Consider the following 19,725-nt stretch of genomic DNA (forward strand, 5'->3'; position numbering starts at 1 on the left):
GACTTGTGCTTTTACAACTAATAGCGCGAAAGCGAGAGCGAGCGCGATACGCTCGAGGTGTATGCTGCGCATTACACTACTCGCGAATAGGCGAGTAGATGTTACTTGCGTACATTGGCGTCGGATGTTAAAATACTTTTATTGCGGTGCAATCGCGCTTTCACCGTCGCAACGGCCGGCCGGTCGGCCAGGCCCGGTCATTCGCCTTGTACCGGAACACGGATTGTTTTCGAAGCAACGAGAACTGCTTCGTAGAGGTGGCCTTGCCGATCGATTTCGCATAAAATCTGCAAGCAATCCCTCAATCTCTTTCTCGCGAAGACCCATTTGCTTCCATCGAAATCCACATTATATTTTAGACTTATTTTAAAATTATTACCCACTTTCGGACAGATTTTATTTATGTGTAGCACGTAAACAATTTTTATTCAGGATTTCGTCTTATTTTAATATACCATTACTTTTATACAATTATTTGTGTATTACATATTACTTATATCTCTTTTCATCTGTATTTCCTACTTACAGTGCTCAGTTAATGTTAATTTCGAATTATGAAATTGTTTTAATTGCACCTTCGATCGTTCAGTACGATTTGCATAAGAGAATGTGATAAAAACAGGAATAATCAGCGTCATCTGCTACGCTCGAATTATCGGTGCAAGCTGTAATTACATCCTGGTTAGCACTAAATCACATCATGCGCAAAAAGTTACCGGACTACCCGCGTAGACTGGAGAACCTCGTGAAACTTTGCAATAATCATAGACGGAACTCAACGACAAGCCATCTGTTTCATCTGACGTCGACTTTCACCGTGACGTTCGATTATCAAACCACCGAACTCCTTCAAAGCTAAAAGTGTTCTTAAAGAACAACACTCCAACTTTAAGATATCAAATCATGTTATAAAGAAAAATTCAACATAATTGTAACTCGTATTAAGACATTATTGTATTTTATCACACAATTGAAAGATTGCGATAATTTAGTATAATCATAAAATAAGCCCATAATTGACATTAATTAATTAATATTCATTATTATAAATTTATATTAATAGCTACGTTGTTTTATAATAATTTCTTGAAGAAAGCAAATTATCATCTTTGCCAATTTTTTTACAATATTTAGTTATTATTTTGTTATATCGTAAATAATTATATTATTTATATAATTATCAGGATTTCACGAAGCGGTCGGTGAGACTGTCGCTTTGAGTGTCGCGACGCCACGTCACCTGCAAACTCTGGGCTTAGCGAACAAATTCATTGATGAGCGTTCCGCGGATATCAACTACCTGTTTGCTTTGGCAATGGACAAACTCGTGATGCTACCTTTCAGCATTTCCATGGACAGATGGCGATGGGACGTTGCTCGCGGCTACGTCAACAGAGAGGAATATAATTGTCATTGGCACAGATTGATGGAACAATACACAGGAACGAAACCACCGGTACTAAGATCCGAGGACGATTTCGATCCAGGTGCAAAGTATCACATCCCGGCCAACATCCCATACATACGGTAAGTACCGTTTGTATTTCAACTTTATTTCATGCACGTTTCTGCTTTGAATTTTGAGTATGAGTTTCGAACTCATAATAATTGTCTTACGTAGACGTAAGAATTATTATTAGCTGATGCGTCAATTTTTTATCTTCTTTGACGATCAGTTATTATAACATTTGTGATTAAGATATGTGGGAAAAATTAAATAATAATGATAGGAAATGCAGGACTTTTGCAATCGTATATTTATTATTCTGGATAGTACATTCTGCAGAATATGATATTTAAAGATAAAATAACACCTGCTATATTTGAAATGTACTTTCGTGAAGTTTTTAATACGCCCGAAGCGAATAATCTCGTTGCGAACAATTTTCCGCGCCCGCGTGCCTCATGCACGAGATCAGCGATTTCACTTTCGATTTGCGATCTCGTGCTGCTCCTCTTATGATTTACTCATTGGCAGATCAGGAGAAAGAGAGATGGGGAACCCTTTCTCCGATTATCGTTACGCGTGTAGCCAGAACGATGCGCGTTTGAATTAGATTTAATACCTGAGAACCACATGCCAAATGATAGACCGCGAGGCAGAACAAGACGCTGATATTATCGAATCGGAAGTATTACGTATACGCACTTTTCTTCGTTAGTCATGCTAGATAAAAGAAAGTTCCATTTTTATCGACCGTACGAAATTAATTACGCATAGGAGCTTTTGCGGTACTAATTATCGGGTAAATTTTCCGGGTACAATTCCGGCCAAAATCGTGAGAATGACTTTCGCCAGCTCTACTTTTTCTTGTTCCCTGCCGGAATAAGAAATTGTACAATGCCTCTACAAATAGACATTGTTGGCGTGATCGAAGATAAATAATTCGTCACGCTGCATAAAGTTCAAGGATATTGGATGCCGATAGGAAAAATACACACGGAAAAATCTATCTCGTAACATTTAATCGATCTTTATCATTTAGCTTTTTGATCATTAAAAAACATTAACATATCTAGATTGAATCTGTTTCGGTACATAAGTTAACTTTCTCGCTCATAGGAAAGGAGTACAAGAGTTGCAAATTGCAGTGTAGTGTGAAATTTATTGAGGATGGATAAGCATATAAAGATAAGTGCAAATTAGTTTAGGCTTCTTGTAGAATGTGGTAATAGAATAAATTTATCTCAAGAACACTCTGTCATTTTGCTCTTTGGTTTTATTAAAAAGAAGCGAAAGGCATTGTACAACATAAAAGACATATGTTACATGTTACGAATCTCGAAAGAAACACACAATAGAACATGCGTTCACGGATATTTAAGTGTCGATAATATATCTAAGGAAATCGTTAGTACTGTCTACGCGGACTCGTGGCACCCAGAATCTTCATCTTTCACAACGCAAAATGGCTGTTCTGCAAACTCATTTCCCTCGCCAAGATTTGCGGCGAGTGGACGACAATGTTAAAAATTAATAAAATAAATAAAACGTCCGCGTTTCCTTCGTTCGCGGACTCGCATTCAAGCGAGTACTTGTCGCGCAAAGGAAACGCTTCGTTAACGCTCCCGAGTGAAAAAAATCAGCCGTCAAACGCGTTACAAATCACATTGTTCTCTACAATTATTTTCTCTTTGACGCAATACGTTGACAAATGTTGGCGGAAAAAATATTATCGAGATATATGTATTTCGTATAATAGGTGCCAATACGTCCGCTCGTGTGATGTAGTGGAGAATTTTTTTTTTTTTTTTTTTTTTTTTACGAGTTAACCGACTAGTGATCTATTTTTCAAATATATACACTATATATACATTTTTATCAAAATATTGATCAGTTGAGTTAACAAATTCTCTCTAATGACAGCTATTTATATAATAATAATAATAATGTATTTCTTTTCTTCAAATTTTTCTCAAAAACAAGCGAAAAATTCTCCACTGTCACGCTTTTTAATACTAATATCCCGAATGTCCCCCGAAGCTGTGTCCATAATCACCCCCGGAAAAACCGTGGTCATGCACTGGTACCGCCACCGGCACTTTTACAGGGTACGGAACCGCTTTGGGCACCGTCACAGCCACGGGCTTCGTTACGTGAACCGGAACGGGTCGGTCGTAAGGCACTTTTACGGCGTAGGGCACAGGCTTCTCGACCGGGACTGGTACCGGTTTTTCCACCGGATATGGCGCCGGTACCGGTACCTTAACGTGAACAGGCACAGGTTTTTCTACAGGTACAGCCACCGGTCGCTCTACGTGCACTTTGACCGGGTAAGGTACCTTCTTTTCTACCGGAACAGGCACCGGCTTCTCGACGGGGACCGGATACGGTTTAATTACATGTACTGGATACGGTCGTTCGACAGGCACTGTCACCGGATAGGGTACCGGCTTTTCCACGGGGAAGGGTTGCGGCACATGTACCGGGACCTTTACTTTATACGGTACAGGCTTTTCTACCGGGAATGGCTGCGGCACTGGTACCTTCACGGGATACGGTATTTTCTTCTCTACCGGATACGGCTGGGGCACGTATACTTTGTAGGGCACTGGTCTCTCTACCGGTATGTGTACAGGATAGGGCACCTTCTTTTCGACCGGATATGGTTGCGGTATGGGAATCGGCACCTTCACGAATACCTTTACCGGTACTGGTATCTTCTTCTCGATGGGATATGGCTGCGGTACCGGTACTTTAACAGGGTATGGTACTTCCTTTTCCACCGGATAATGAACCTTCTTCTCAACTGGATAGGGTACCTTTTCGGTCTTCACAATCGTGATCTGTTTGATTTTGCCGCCGTCGTCGCCTCCTCCTCCGCCTCCGCCTCCGCCACCGTATCCGCCACCGTATCCGCCACCGTATCCGCCACCGTATCCGCCTCCGTCACCGTATCCGCCATCGTGACCGCCAATATCACCACCGCTGATTCCGTGAGTACCGATGAAACCGCCCCCGCCGCCGTAATCACCGCCACCGTAATCACCGCCGCCGTAATCACCCCCGCCGTAACCGCCCTCGTGTCCCCCAAAATCTCCCTCGATATGACTCAATCCACGCTTATCCTGTTTCTTCTCTGTGTTTTCGGCATTTTCGCTTGGCGTAATCTTCTTAGTCTGAGCGAACTGCTTCTCCTCGCACACGGCCAAGGCCAGCAGCCCCGCTAATAGCGTGAGAAACTGCAATCGACAGAAATGCCGTATTGATTATATCAGCCTCTTACAGCATCAATGCTCTGTCTCTTGGACCATGAAAGAATACTATTCACGCGCTAGATACAGTCGTTAATGATTCGAATAATATATGCCATATATAACATACTCGGCCTCTCGATGACTTTTTGTTCTTTGATCATAAATTTTATCGTCTTTGTCACGATTTACATCAAGGAGAAATATTGATTGATAAAGTTTAATTGCAATTAATTTAATTTTAAAAAAATTGCACAGTAATTATTTACTTTAAATTAAATCTTGAACTTGAAAAAATGATACAAGCAAGAAAGCTAAACCGATTAATTTGTTAAAGTAATTGAAGCTAATTTTGCCCAATGTGTGACTTACCAAAATTCTCATGTCTATCAGGTGTCTCGCGATCTAGTTAAAGTCCAGACTTTACTGGATGCTTCCCCCCAAGGTACCACCGTCTTTATAGTCCGCTTTCCCCCAACGCGTATTAAGTGAGCCCCTCTGCGCTCTCGCGGAAAAGTGAAACACGCGTCTGGCGTTCGCCCGATGTATGTACACGGTATTATGGTATTTTTTTTTTTATAAATTCTAGACACATAGACAGCAATGCTTCCATAATCGTATCTAACGGTGTAGCAACCGTGGAAAATTGAATACCGGAAGTTATAACGGTGATGTTCAAAAATTCAAGAGAATATGTGATATAAAAAAAAAATATGTACTTATTTGTCGTAAAAAGAGATGTTCCACTATTTTTTATTCAAAATAGACAGATGCTTAAACTTTAGGGAAATGTTTAAAAATAAATAGAAAATTCTATATAACGTTTAATTACAAACACTATAATGAGTGAAAGGCTCCAGTGTCAAAAGAATTTATATTATCTGCAAAAAAATATTCTAAGATTTAATAGAAAGTATTAATTATTTTACACTCTTCTGTTAAATTTTATACGTAATGGTTGATCCTTTTACGTTTAGCCTTATTCACCTACGCCATTGGATACGATCCATTCCTCCCCTACTATTTCCCTTCTCTTTCCAACCTCTTCCTCCTTCCGACGTTTTACATCTCGTAGAAGTTTCTCGCTCGTATATCGCTGTCCAGCAGGACTCTCCCTCTCCGTATCCGGTCCCCACGGAAGGACGAGCGCGCGAGACTGTATAGGCTCGGGTTCTCTCGGTCGAGACGAGGAACACAACGGTAGACACCTAACGGTCTCTCCTACGGTCTGAGGGAGAGAGCGAGAGGAAGAACTGAGAACGGTAAAAGGAGAGAAAAAGTGAAAAGTTGAGGACAGGAGAGGAGAAAGAGAGAGACAGAGAGAAAGAGAGAGAGAGAGACGGATGGCGCGATATATGCAGAGAGAATATATGAATTTTAGAATGTACACTGATGTGAGATCGACCGCATTGTAATGTGCCATTTACTAAATACGCCGTACGGTAAATCTCCAATTTTTGCCACGTGCTTTGGAATAAGAAATACTAGACTCAGATAAACAATGCAAGAAAATGTTAGGAATAATATTTAAGAACCTATGGCGACTATTAAATTGAATTTCGAATGTGTAGAAAGTTTTTTTTCATAATTAAAAAATATACTAAAAAGATTAGTTTTCCAAGATCGCTTATGTATACTAATGACAAAAAGTAATACTAAAAAAAGCGAAATTTTTAAATGAAAAAACATAATTTGATACTATTCTAGCTATTTAGAATTAAAGATAGATTCACAAAAAATTGAATTCAAACACAATTTTTTTTGATAATTATTTTGTAAAAAATGTTAGAAATAACATTTAAGAATCTATGGCGAGAATAAATTATGATTGAATTTCGAATGTGTAGAGAGTTTTTAATTACTTATTTAATTACTATGTTTTTTTGCAATTAAAAAATATACTAAAAAGGTTACCGACTTTGTTTATGTATACTAATGACAGAAAGTAATATTAAAAAAAAAGACTTTAAATTAAAAAACATAATTTGATAATTCTAGCTATGTAAAAGTAAAGAATAGAATCGCAAAAAATTGGATTTAAAAACAATTTTTTAAAATAATTTTTTCATAAAAAACTATTAGTAGAAAAATTATAACAAAATTTATACTGACTAAAACACTGAAAATATATTTATATAGAATATAATTTTTGTCCGAATTCTTAAATCTTAATTTGATATTTTTAGATATAGATACATATCTATGTAAATTATATTCTGATAAAACTATATAGCGAAAAAATAAAAAGCGAAACTAATTATTACTAAAAAAGAAAAGAGTGAATGTTTAAATGAGTAGATTAAATCTAAAATTCGAGTTCAAATTTAAAATTTCTAAATATTCTTAATAATATTGACACACATGCGAACACGAACGCGCACACACACACACACACACACACACACACACATACACACAATTGATTAATAAGAACATTATATATATATATATATCTAATCACAATGTAAATCACCGTCAAAGAAAGCGGTATACTGTATAAAAAAATAAGAAAAAATTATGATATTTCAAATGCTTATAATACAGTTAATAATTGTCATATTGAAGTCACTGAAAAACGAAAATGAAACTTAAAGTCTATATTTTAAGAAACTTTTAATACCGATTGTATGAGAGATTAGTTTTCCAGTGGCGGATAACAAAATGAAGCAAAGTCGGTTAATAGAAAGTCTAGTTTAATTGCCTAGTGTGAATTAATTGATGTTGAATCAATGGAAAAGATACATAAAAGTTCAAATTTTTCTCTTCAAAATGCGCTATCGTAGAATTTGATACAGTAATTTTTGCTTAATTATGTTACTCGAAAAAAATGTGGATTTTATTGTATCATCCGCCATTGGAAACCTAATCATCTCATGCAAACGGCATTAAAAGTTTCTCAAAATACAGACTTTATGCTTCATTTTCGTTTGTTTACCTCGATATAATAATTATTAACTCTGTTATAAGCATTTAAAATTTCATAATTTTTTCTTACTTTTTTAGTGTACCGCTTTTTTTTACCGAAATGTATATACATATATAAAATTTACGTAATTTCTTCATTTAAATTAGAATCGTTTTATTTTCTCAGATTATGCCGTTAACAAGGAACGCATAATTCGATGTTCGATATAATTTTATGACAAATATAATTTTATTACGACAGTTTTATGAGTGTTAATAATCTCTCTTCCGAGTAAGCGTAAATAAGGAAGTGGTAGGTAATTAGGAAAATAACTTTAGTTATGTATTTAATTTTTCAATTTGTATATAAATTTTCGTTTAGGAAAACCAATTATTTATAAATCAATAAATATACTAATAGAAAATGCCATATATTACGGAATTAAGATACAATTGCTTAATTTTTATTTACGATAAATTAATCGATGTTATTATTTAAATTTACATAAAGCTATTAATTATGATAAAAATCAATACATCTTTCTCTCAGTATTAATAGGATAAAATAATTGTAACATACAATACAAATATCTGCAACTCTAGCGCTTCAATTATTCGTTATCTAATGATTGCGATCGCTGCCATTCATTGTCAGTGTTTTCGCTTTCTATCAGGACTTCCTCGTTCTTAGTATCACCTTCATTCTTCGAACCAAGCTTGACGGGAACCGGTACTTGTACGACATAGGGAAAGGGCTTCTTCACCGGAACGAGTAATGGATTCGTCCTGTACACCTCGTAAGGTTTGTCCACAGGTACTTTGATTGGAACAGAATAAGGTTTTATTATCTCTATCGGTACGGTTTTCTCCACGATGTACGATAGAGGATTTGGAACTTTGACGGCTACCGGAACTGGCCTTTCTACTGGCACTGAATTCGGTTTTTCTACAGGTATTTGGATTCTTACCGGATCTGGTTTAGGCACTTCCACCAGATGCGGTCTAGTAATCTCTACAGGATATGCTTTCGGCACTGATACCGGATATGGTCGGTTAACGGTGACCTTCACCGGTGCCGTTACTTTCTTCTCAACCTCATACGGGGTCGGTACCTTGACCGGTACCTTGACCTTGTAAGGTATAGGCTTGTCGACAGTATATGGCTGCGGTACCGGTATCTTCACTTCAACCGGAATCCTTTTCTCAATCGTGTATGGCTGCGGCACAAGTATTTCAACTTTATATGGCACAGGATTGTCAACCTTTGCCGCATAAGGAACTTGCTTCTTGACGTAATAAGACTCTGGCACCTCGACGGGTACGTTTACGTAGACTTTCACCGGATGAGGCACCTTTTTCTCGACTGTGTAAGGCTGTGATACATGTACTTTAATCTCGTACGGAACATGCTCGTAGATCGGATACGGAATCTTCTTTTGGATTGTTACGGATACCGGTACCTTCCTCTCCACAATCATAACTTTTTCGTTCAATTTATCCCAACTGAGATCCTTAAAGGACTCTTTGCTTCTCGCAAATCTTCTTTTAATATCTGACATGTTTCTGAAATCGATCTTGCTAAACCATGCACGAAAGTCTTTGTCTTTTATATCTTGAGGGACGAATCTTGTACTTCGTGAATATGGGCTCCAATCGTCCGTATCTTCCTCTGACTCTTCTTCCTCATTCACTGGTTTGTATCTGTCATAATTGTCATCTTTTTTTTTCTCTTTCTGCGGATCTTTCCTGACACTGGAATAGGACTCGCGGACAATCTTGGATTCCGTAGTGATATTTCCATTGTCGAGGTCCTTCTCCACTGCCCTCTCGGCTGCCCTTTCGGCTGCTTTTTCCACGGCGAGTTCCGCGGCCCTTTCGAGTTCCTTTCTGCGACTAGCCGATGATGTAAGAGCGATACTGAAATACAGAAATGCTATAAAACACTGCCGCTGTTGAAAGAAATACGTTAGGTAGAATATTCTATAGTAGTATAAAAATATTGAATATATCATATACCATACAAAAATTTTCAATAAGATAATCATTGATCAAATTATTATAGGCCATCAGATAAGTATTTAATTAGTATTTTATTCTGTTTTTGTTGAATAAAGTATCTTTGCTTTCTTTATTTAAAAAAAAAAGTATGTTATGTTTTTAGTCAAAAACTTTGTAATATTTAAATTCAACATAAAGTAAAATTAAATTTATCGACGGATTTGAACGGAATAAATTTCACAATATTATTATCAAGGAAAAATTTGTTATAATAATAATAATGCTATTAAGCCAAAGTATCTACCTGATGTCTCATGATGGCACCTTTGCAATCAGGACGATAGATCAGTTTACACTGAATTCAAACGGAAAGATATCTTACTATTAGTTATACATCGTAGACTACTTTCGCTGGTTCAACCACTTGGACCTTTATAACATAGCCTTGCACCTTTCGTGACAATTATCTACGCTTAAACGATCATTGTTTTACGGTCTGTAAATGCCGTTCATTCGCAGAGAATTAATTATTAATAAGTTATTTGTTTTAAAACTGAGACAAAATGTGAAATGCGTAAACAACTTGAATCATGAAAGAACTGTCACTTTAAAAAAAGATAGAAAAAAAATTTGATTTCTTTGCTTACATAAAACTTTTATTGATGTCAAAATTAAAGTTTATTTTATAAAATATTCTGTGTAAAAATATTTAGTTTACAATAACAGATTATGATAATAAATTTATTAGTTCAAAAGAAATGTTTTATATGGTTTGCATGTTTTAAAAGAAAATTTCTAATAACGTTTTATATTATAATATATACCATCGTTAGAAGAGTAAGTAATATATTTTAAAGATTTCAAAAGATTTCTACATAGACAAATTATTTGAATGATGACAGAGAAACGTATTTATTGTTGCGTTAATTTATTAATCTATACGAGAATGATTCCGGATTAATAAAGTTATTTATGATTGATTGATGAAAGCGAATAGGGTACTTTCTACATCGAATCGTAAAACTACGATTTTTTGCACATACGTTACGGAGTTTTATCTTCCCAGAACATTCGATCATATCTTTATATAATAAATTTTTTGGTATTTTTTCTATTTTTTATTAATTAAATTTAATAACAATAATAATTTCTAAATTGTGTTAATTTAAATGTTTGATACATGAAATTTTGCAAGATTTATGCGAATAATCAAAGAATATATTTATAAAGGAAGAATTAATACAAATCCAGTTTGCAAATATCATAAATTAAATAAACAACTTGTATTAAGTTTATCGCTTATGCTATATATTAAATAATAATTATTTTATTGGCAGTAAAATAATTAGATAACTCTTAAAATTTTTGTATTAACTTTGATTGATACGCAAAGAAAGCTATATGGCTCTTTTGTTTATAAACAACCAACATGTGTATTGCTTGATACGATCGATACTTTCTTTTATAGCAAATTGAATAATTTGATCGAATTTCTCGGATCAGTAACACTAGTGAAACCGAAACCGGTATAAAAGTGCTCTCCACATATCTTGCCTTCTCGAAGTTGCACAAAACTTTCCCGCTTTGGCAGTGGTTGTACACCACTTAACTTATACGCTTCTCGAAACTTTCTTCTGATACTTCCCGGAGATATAAGCCAAGAAAAAAAAACCCTTCGTCATTCGGACAATGACAGCTCTAGCTAAGCGCTATTTATCGCTTTCGTTTTTTTCATATTAACAGTGTATATAATCAAAAAAGCGTATCACATATAAATATGTTTATTATAATCGTGTATAATTATAATACCTCTCGAATATATATTATATATGTAAATTATACCTAGCCTTATCTTTACAACACGGAAGAATCTAAGTGAAATCGTAACATGATCGCTTTGAATACTTATTACGTGAACTATAATCATTTATTTCATAAATTTTATAGTCGTAAAGAAAACTATAATATGATATAAGAGCAACATGTCTGTAATTGTTTCACGTATAAGTACATTAACTGTGGATTCTATTTTACACCTGGAAGTGCTTTGTAAAAAATATAAGATACATTACGGTTGAATGTGTCTTGCTTTGTCTACAATATATAATTACTTATGATTATAAACATATTTCAATTATATACAAGTAAAAGGTACAAAAGATTATATGTCGATTATAAATTTACATCTAGTATTTAAATAACTCAAATTTTATAGAAGAAATCTTTTCTCTAGTAAATATGTAACGTGTATATACACTACCATCAGAAAGTTTAAGACCAAAGTAATAAATAAAGATCACGGAAGAAATACAAAATAGAAATGCTTGCTTCAAATTATAAACAAATTAAACTTTATTTTTAAAAGAAATACATAGTAAAACAAATAATAAAAGTTTTTAATTTATAAAAAAAGATCACCCTCTTTTTCTACAACTTTCAGACAAAGTCTAGGATCCTATCAATTAATTTTTTATTATCTCAAAGTCTATAGCGTTCCACTTCCTCTTTAGTATCTCCCATAAAAGTTTTTCAGGTCACTTAATTGGCGGCGGCTTTTTAGGCTCCTCGAGAAAATAATTTGTTTTTGCACGCTGAAGCATGACATTCTGCTGATTGTTTCTTTTTTTATTAATAGTTGTAGAATTATATTATAATACCGCAAAAATTAAAATAGTTTGCATTACTTTATGAGAAGAAATTATAAATTAAATTTATAAATTTTTTTGATCTTATACTTTCTGACGGTAGTGTATATTTATGATAATTATTGAAAGTTCAGATCTGTAATTAATTTGTATTATAAGTCTATGCCATCTATTATTACTACTGACGTTTCTCTACCTTGAGATGAAAAAATTATAAAATTAAAAAGAAAATTTTATTATGTATGTACGTGTTTATAATATATGTGCATACATTATCATATATTAAATAGTTTTTACAAAGTACTAATTTTGGAGACACTACATATTTTATTTATAACTTATAAAATAAAAAATAAATTATTAAGAATTAATACATTTAGTAAAGAATTAGATCAATTGATTATTTTATGTATTTAATTTGATGATAATTTTCATTATATATATTACGAATAAACTTACATTATGTCAATCAACTGTTTCTTATGGTATTGCGGAAGGAATAGACATTCCGTAATCAGAATCACGGTCAATGTCGTTGAACAACTGTTGTTTTGTAGAAATCAATTACATCTCGTCAATTCTCGTTTCACTGTAATTACAATGCAGCGAAAGTGACTGGAATGAAATCAACGACAAGGAGAGACTTTAATGATTGACTCGAGAGATTTAATGATTAAACGAATATCATGAGAAGTTAACTGTCGGCATTTATCTGATTAGATTCTAATATCAGTTCTGTCTTTACTTACTTCTTCTTTACGCGTTAATTGTTTGGAAGCTGTTAAGTGATAGCAATAAAAAAAGGTTAGATTAATTTAATTACATTAAATTGTTTTAACTGAATCATTACATGTAAAATGCTACTTGAAGTACCTATAGTGATTTGTTTGGGAAAATAATTTTATTCAACAACAATCATTTATTTTCACACTTACAATATTTTGTGGCAAAAATATGATCAGAATAATTCCGTATACTGTATATGAAATTCAGTATACTGTAAATAAAATGTAATAACAACACACAAAAGATAATATTAAAAAAGATAACGTTATATGACTTTACACACACATACACAAACACATATACATTCAAGTAAAAAAAAATCATAAAAATTTATATAAATAATTTTTTTTAAATAACAATAACATAATACTCTATTATTATTAATAGTTTTATATTCTGTATTAAAAATCTTATGTTTCTTTGATTGTCAAATCATATCCAGGGCGAAAATTAATTAATTTATAAAGTCTCTAGTAACTATAATTCTATTAACCTCTATTGTATAATTTATTTTCATGAATGGCTATACTCTTTAGGTTTAGTATCCCATGCACCCCTATGTTCTACCTGTCCATCTATTGGCACCGCGGCTGGTATCTTAACTGGATAAGGAACAAGTTTTTCGATGTGATACTCGACCGCTTTGTTCATCTCAATCGGTATAGGTCTCTGCACTGGTACCTTTACTGGTACAGGTACGAATTTTTTTACAAAATATGGTACCTTCTTTTCGATTGGATACGGTGCTGGTACGGGAACCTTTACCTTGACCAACATCGGCTTGTCCACCGGGACTGGTACCGACCTCTCCATATGCACTTTGACGGGTACAAGAATCGGTTTTTCGACAGGATATGGGACTGGCTTCGCGATCGGTATCGGATATGGCCTTGGTACTGGAACCGGTATCGGTTTATCTACCGCGATTTTCATAGGATAATGAACGATTTTTTCGACTGGGTATGGTACGTGTACTGGTACCGTCACCGGTACCGGTATCTTCCGTTCTATGGGAAATAGATCGGGTACCGGAATCGGTACTTCGTAATGTATCTTTTTTTCGATGGGATACGGTTTTGGTATGTATACCTTGACTGGGACGGGATGATCCACTGGAACCTTAATCGGATACGGGATCTTTTTGATAATCGGTACCGGTCGCGGAATTTTAAAGGGGACTCTGACAAGGACCTTCACGGGATAAGGTATTTTCTGTTCAATCGCATACGGCTGTGGAACGGGCACTTTAATTGGATACGATATTTTTTTAATCACCGGATATGGGATAGTTTTCTCTACGGGATACGGCACTGCGATTTTCTTTATAATCATTACGGTTTTATGCGCGTTCTCGTGCTGATGATGATCTAATACTTCATTATTGTGTATGTTTTGTTCACCTCCCCTGCTATTCGATTCATGACCATAATTTTTTGGCAAATCGTACTCGTCTTTAAGTCCATCTTTAAAGTATACAACTTGAGATTCTGAAACTGAAATTATTTTTCTTGTATAAATTACATTCAATTTTCTTTAACATTAATTACTATCATCTATTGAGACAGACATTTAAATAATAAGTAAATTTAAATAAAAAATTATAAAAAGATAATTATAGAAATAATATTTTATATATTTCATATGTGCAAAACTTTTCTACTTTTTTAAACATTTTGTGCTTATACTGTCTTATGTTTGTCTTATTTTATATGAATTCTAATTACTAAATATCAACTCTTATCTAAAAAGTATTGTAATGTAAATGAACAAATGTATGTTAGCTCTTACATCATTAATTTTATCAGAAACATATCAGATCAGAAGTTTTTCTGATCTGATAAAAAATTCTATCAAAAAATTACTAATTAAAATCACTAATTAAACCATATTACTTACATTTGTTATCTTTTGCCTGATTTAATTTGAACTTGTGTACGTTCATATTGTTTTTATGAATGTTCCCTTCTGCAATATTGACCCTATTATGTCTTATATGAAAAGGCATAAGTTGATACTTTTGTTGTGCTGCAGAAAGATTATCGTACTTATATACATATTTATCAAAGTTGCCGTGAATTGAAGAAGTTGACACCATAGCCACAAAAAGTGATAATAAAAGCATCCTATGTTCCTGCAAATACCAAACTCACATAATTTCATAAATCTATTGCATGTTTTTTGATACAGAATAAATAAGAACTATTTAAAAATATTTTTATTATTTATAGTATAAAAAGAATAAAACGGATTTATAATAAAGAATTTCTACCACACTTTAATAAAACTTTATTGTTTTATTTTAAAAGAAATTTGACACAAACACTATTTGAAAACAAAAAATTCTGCACAATGACATAGTTTCACAAAAAAACACTTATTCACAAAAAACTACTAAACGTTTCCAATGCCATAAGAACGTACCGCTTGTCTCATCCTGAACGAGATAATAGAACAACCTCTTGGGAAAAATCTTCAAGCACCTTGCTCGAGTTAAGAGTAAATAGATCGTATACTTTTACCATCTTATATATATGGTTACCACAAATACGTTGTAATTACTGATCTGGAGCACGCAATGTCTTCTTCAGAGGGGATAATCACTTTCGTTACTCATTACTCGCATAAGTGAAACTGAAATTGCTTTTTCGGAATAGCAAAAATCATCTGGAAAAACACTAGCATGCTCTAGTTCCAACAGATTTATTTGTAAAGAAAGTGATACTGTTCTGATAGTAAAACTCGCTCACTTCTTTTATGGAATCTTGACATTCTCTCGGATCTATTCTCTTGATAATGATCTTGAAATGATAGTAGATGTTGTTGCATAAAATAACGGAAATAAAATAAAATAACAAAATAAAAACTTGTATTTAAAAAATCACTAGTAAAAAAACGACAAAATACAGAAATAACTTATAGAAAAAATTGTTTTTCTTAAAGTCGAACGTCAAAAAGCCGTTTTTCAAAAATTTATTAAAAATAACTCGATTACTTTTCACTTGTCTCTCAATCATCTCTACTTTTATCGGTGAAGTTTGTGTATTTCTCGCATATCGCAGTTTAATATTGCTGGAAACATAACCGGTTTCTTGAAAACAAATCTAAATGCAGTAAACTAGAATTTGTTGCTACTTATCACTGCTTCGTCAAGATAACGTCTTGAATAGAAAGTGAAAAGTATCAAAGACCTTTTCACATTAAGAAAACTTGCATGGAAAGACCTGTTTGGATCAATTGCTAAAAAATGATCATTTTTGCAAAAAATTATGATTATATAATATTTCGCGGCGATCAATTAAGATAGTGAAGCAAACATTACTATCATAGTGAACGTACATTAATTAATTTCAAGTTACATAAATGTTTTTATCTATATCGAGTTATATAATTACAAATTAAATTATTTTTAATATCTAAAAATTATATATGAAATAGTTTATACATAATGTTGACATTAACTAAATTATATAAACCATTTCTTAATCGTCGTTTGTTACTAATTTGTTTATTACTATTTGTTTATTAGTACTTAAACAGATTAGTATATATTATCTGAGACGATTTCTTATCTAGATTCATTCAAAAATAATATCGCAAATTAATTGTGCAAAACGTTTTCAAGAGAGATACATAATAAGGGAGAAATAATGATGTAGTAAGGCATTTAAATTTGCATTTTAAGTGCTTTCTGAAATGCGATTGATAGTGAATGTAAGATGAATTTTCCAACACTATCGCAAGGAGAAAATAACGCTCGCATTGCTTCACATTGCTTTGCATGAATTTCACGATGTGCACGCGATGATAATCGTGATCCGTGGATCACCGATTTTCATTATCATTTTTTAACCAGTTCGCGTGCCAAACATTTAACGCTCGATAATAACCACATGGCCGTAATTGGCTGTTCAATCCACACGTCGTTACTCGCGAAACATTATTCCAACCTTTTCAAGACAGATCGTGAAAATGGAGAGAGTTTATCCTCTGATGGGACGAGTCTTTTCCAAGATGCATAAACCGGGAGAAACATAGTATGGTGTAAAAAAAGAGTCGCGTTTATAAATGGTTTGTTAACATTGTAACGCGAGAATGCAGTTTGACGTTTCTTGCAATGACGGCATTAAAATTCTTCTAAATGAATATTCACGAGAATTCCTTATATTTATGTTGAAGGAGGAAGTCGAGGGCGGAAGCGCGAGCGCGAGTGGTACGCTTTGAAGTCGCTTCCGGATATCTAGATTATAACATAAATGAAAGATTTATCAAGCGATAAGCATGAACGATAAACATATACATTCTCTGTGCATAATTTACTGAAACATCTGCTTAGAATATGTTTTTTAAATCGTACAGCAAATGCTATAATAATAGTAATTTTCCAAACATGTGTGATGGCTGGTTAGTTAAAAAATTATTCTTGCGTGATTAATTATACAATATGCTTTCAATATCCTTCTAATTATAGTTGTTTAACATGGCATACTATGGTTTAAATCTTGAACTTAACTTATAAACATCACTAGCAAGTTAATAATTTATTTTCAAAGAAAGAGAGAGAAAGACCCGTAAATCAAACGTTATTAATTAATCGCGACATCTGTAGAATTAATGCTAATAGACTTCGTACATAAACTTATTTTTGTAATTAGTGTCCTCTTAATAATGACGGAACTACGTGCTTTGTACGCTCGTAAACTTTCTTACATCTTTAATATATAGATTTTACCTTCACTCTCTCGAGATCTCTACGTTGTTAGATATACATATATACTTTCTAGCACACATAAGATAGCAAAGACGATATATTCTAGTAATAGGAAGCGACACTGTACTGAGAGATTATATCTATTATTTAATCTTCTAATTATGTCGCTGCGGCCTGCTTAATTCTAGCACACTAACACGATCCCATGACATGTGATGACCGATCACAAATGTCTATATCTGTAGTTATTATTACACCCTAAAAATATAACATATTATTAGCAACCCAGGTAGCACTGTTCGTTTTATAAACGTTTTCCAAACGTATCTAATACGAAAAGATACGTTTAGAAAACGTTTATTAAACGAACATGTGCTACTTGGGAATAAGTAAAATAATGTGTAATAATAAAATAATAATCAGTAAGCAAAACCTAATAAATTAAAATGCAATTATTTGTAATATAATTATATATTATAAAAATGTATATTAATATATACATATTGTATACTTTTCATAACATCAGCTTTTCTTAAAATTTATTATAAAAATATGAGCTTATTTTGTAAGTAACAAATTGATGTACTTTAAGCTGTGCTCTCTGATAAAGTCCTACTTTATATTCTAGAGTTAAAATTACCACAAATTATCATTCACGATAGCAATTGCAATAAATTACCCCTTTGTAAATGTCAAATGCATAATAACCAAGAGCGCAAAGTGGATCGTGATGCGTTTGCGCATCATTACTTTCACTTATCACGCGTTCACACAATACAATCTATTAATTTTGAAGATAGATTGCTGCTTAAATAGTAACGATCTGCAGTAACTACAGCTGATAGATAGTATTTCTCTCACGGTATGCTCAAATGAATTTTACGAACCGCAATAAAATAAGCTATCAACAGATGATAGAAATGTACAGGTAGAAAAAGCATATATAAAATAGATATAAAAAAATTTTAATATTTGAATCAAATATTAATGAAAATACTCATATAATATATTTCAAGATTATAAAAATCGAAGAAAGATATTATATTTTTAAGATTAATTTTCTGTACTATTGTATAAGAAATTTATTTGTAACCGTTAGCTTTTGATCTCATAAATTGCTCGGAGAAAACATAATCGAAGATAATATTATAATACTTTGTGACTTAATAAAATTATTTCATTTAGGCAGAGAATATCCTTGGCTAAAACATCTTTATTATAACAGCAAATGTAAAAGTATCAAGCTACTTTACCGGTTGTGTTTACCGGTTACTGTCGTTGCAAATGATTGAGAGAAATGCCGTTCCTTTCTAAATAGATTTCGAAGACAATTATTTTATAGGATATATCACAAAAAAAATTTAACAATCACCTTGTATAAATTATCAAAAGTAATTATACAAAAATTTATTTGTTAAATTAAGAGATTTTGTTAAAAAAATATATTTCAATTTTATATATATATATATATATTTTTTTTTTTTTTTATTCTAATTGCATTATTTAACGCTGCAAATATATGCATTGCCAGGCCTTTTACAAAATAAAGAGAGTATTATATAAAATATCAAATAACTAATTTGATATTTTATATAATATTTGTCTCTCTTCTCACCTTTTCTATTACCAATGCAATTAGGTGATAGAAAAAGGTAATAGGTAATAGAAAATTTCGTAACAAAATTATTATTATAAACACGAAGGATAAACATGATGATGGCGACAATCACAAAAATTATTAGTTTCATTAATATGATGTTACTACTAAAAAAAATAAAATTATTAATTTAAACTAATAAATTAAATTTCATAATTTCTCATTGAATATTCGAACATAATTAAGTGCGAAATCTGACTTATTTTCTTCAATCTTAAATATCATAGAATTCACAACGATTAGCAATCAATTTTTCTGTTATTAATTAAATGTCAAGTTAAACGTCTATTAAAATAAAAGATGAGGTTTTTTTAGATGATAATTTATCTAAA

The 19,725-nt window shown here is 32.7% G+C and overlaps 4 protein-coding genes across 4 annotated transcripts in view; 1 reads left to right on the forward strand and 3 right to left on the reverse strand.

The window, feature by feature from the left end:
- Ance-3 (angiotensin-converting enzyme Ance-3) overlaps nt 1–19,725 on the forward strand; it is a 52,539-nt gene that overhangs the window by 9,907 nt on the left and 22,907 nt on the right. Inside the window, exon 10 of the mRNA XM_072911258.1 lies at nt 1,185–1,527. Coding sequence (XP_072767359.1) covers nt 1,185–1,527 — 343 coding nt within the window. The remainder of the gene's footprint in view (nt 1–1,184; nt 1,528–19,725) is intronic.
- LOC140676329 (uncharacterized) lies at nt 2,717–5,139 on the reverse strand. The gene is made up of 2 exons (XM_072911271.1): nt 5,068–5,139; nt 2,717–4,683 (listed from the first exon to the last, which is right to left on the reverse strand). The coding sequence occupies exons 1-2, from the start codon at nt 5,077–5,079 to the stop codon at nt 3,460–3,462; spliced, it is 1,236 nt and encodes a 411-aa protein (XP_072767372.1). The 5' UTR covers nt 5,080–5,139; the 3' UTR covers nt 2,717–3,459.
- On the reverse strand, nt 8,211–9,913 carry LOC140668400 (uncharacterized). Its single transcript, XM_072897385.1, has 2 exons — nt 9,902–9,913; nt 8,211–9,548 (listed from the first exon to the last, which is right to left on the reverse strand). Exons 1-2 carry the CDS (start codon nt 9,911–9,913, stop codon nt 8,211–8,213), a joined length of 1,350 nt encoding a protein of 449 aa, XP_072753486.1.
- LOC140668416 (uncharacterized) lies at nt 13,542–15,461 on the reverse strand. The gene is made up of 3 exons (XM_072897409.1): nt 15,450–15,461; nt 14,925–15,159; nt 13,542–14,521 (listed from the first exon to the last, which is right to left on the reverse strand). Exons 1-3 carry the CDS (start codon nt 15,459–15,461, stop codon nt 13,542–13,544), a joined length of 1,227 nt encoding a protein of 408 aa, XP_072753510.1.

This window comes from Anoplolepis gracilipes, chromosome 1 (assembly GCF_047496725.1).
Source record: "Anoplolepis gracilipes chromosome 1, ASM4749672v1, whole genome shotgun sequence".
Taxonomy (NCBI): Eukaryota; Metazoa; Arthropoda; class Insecta; order Hymenoptera; family Formicidae; genus Anoplolepis; species Anoplolepis gracilipes.

Bases quoted from the DNA above. Each gene is read 5' to 3' on its own strand.
- LOC140668416 (XM_072897409.1), bottom strand. The intron at 14,522-14,924 runs GTAAGTAATATG...AAATAATTTCAG, and splicing joins TCAGGCAAAAGATAACAAAT to TTTCAGAATCTCAAGTTGTA.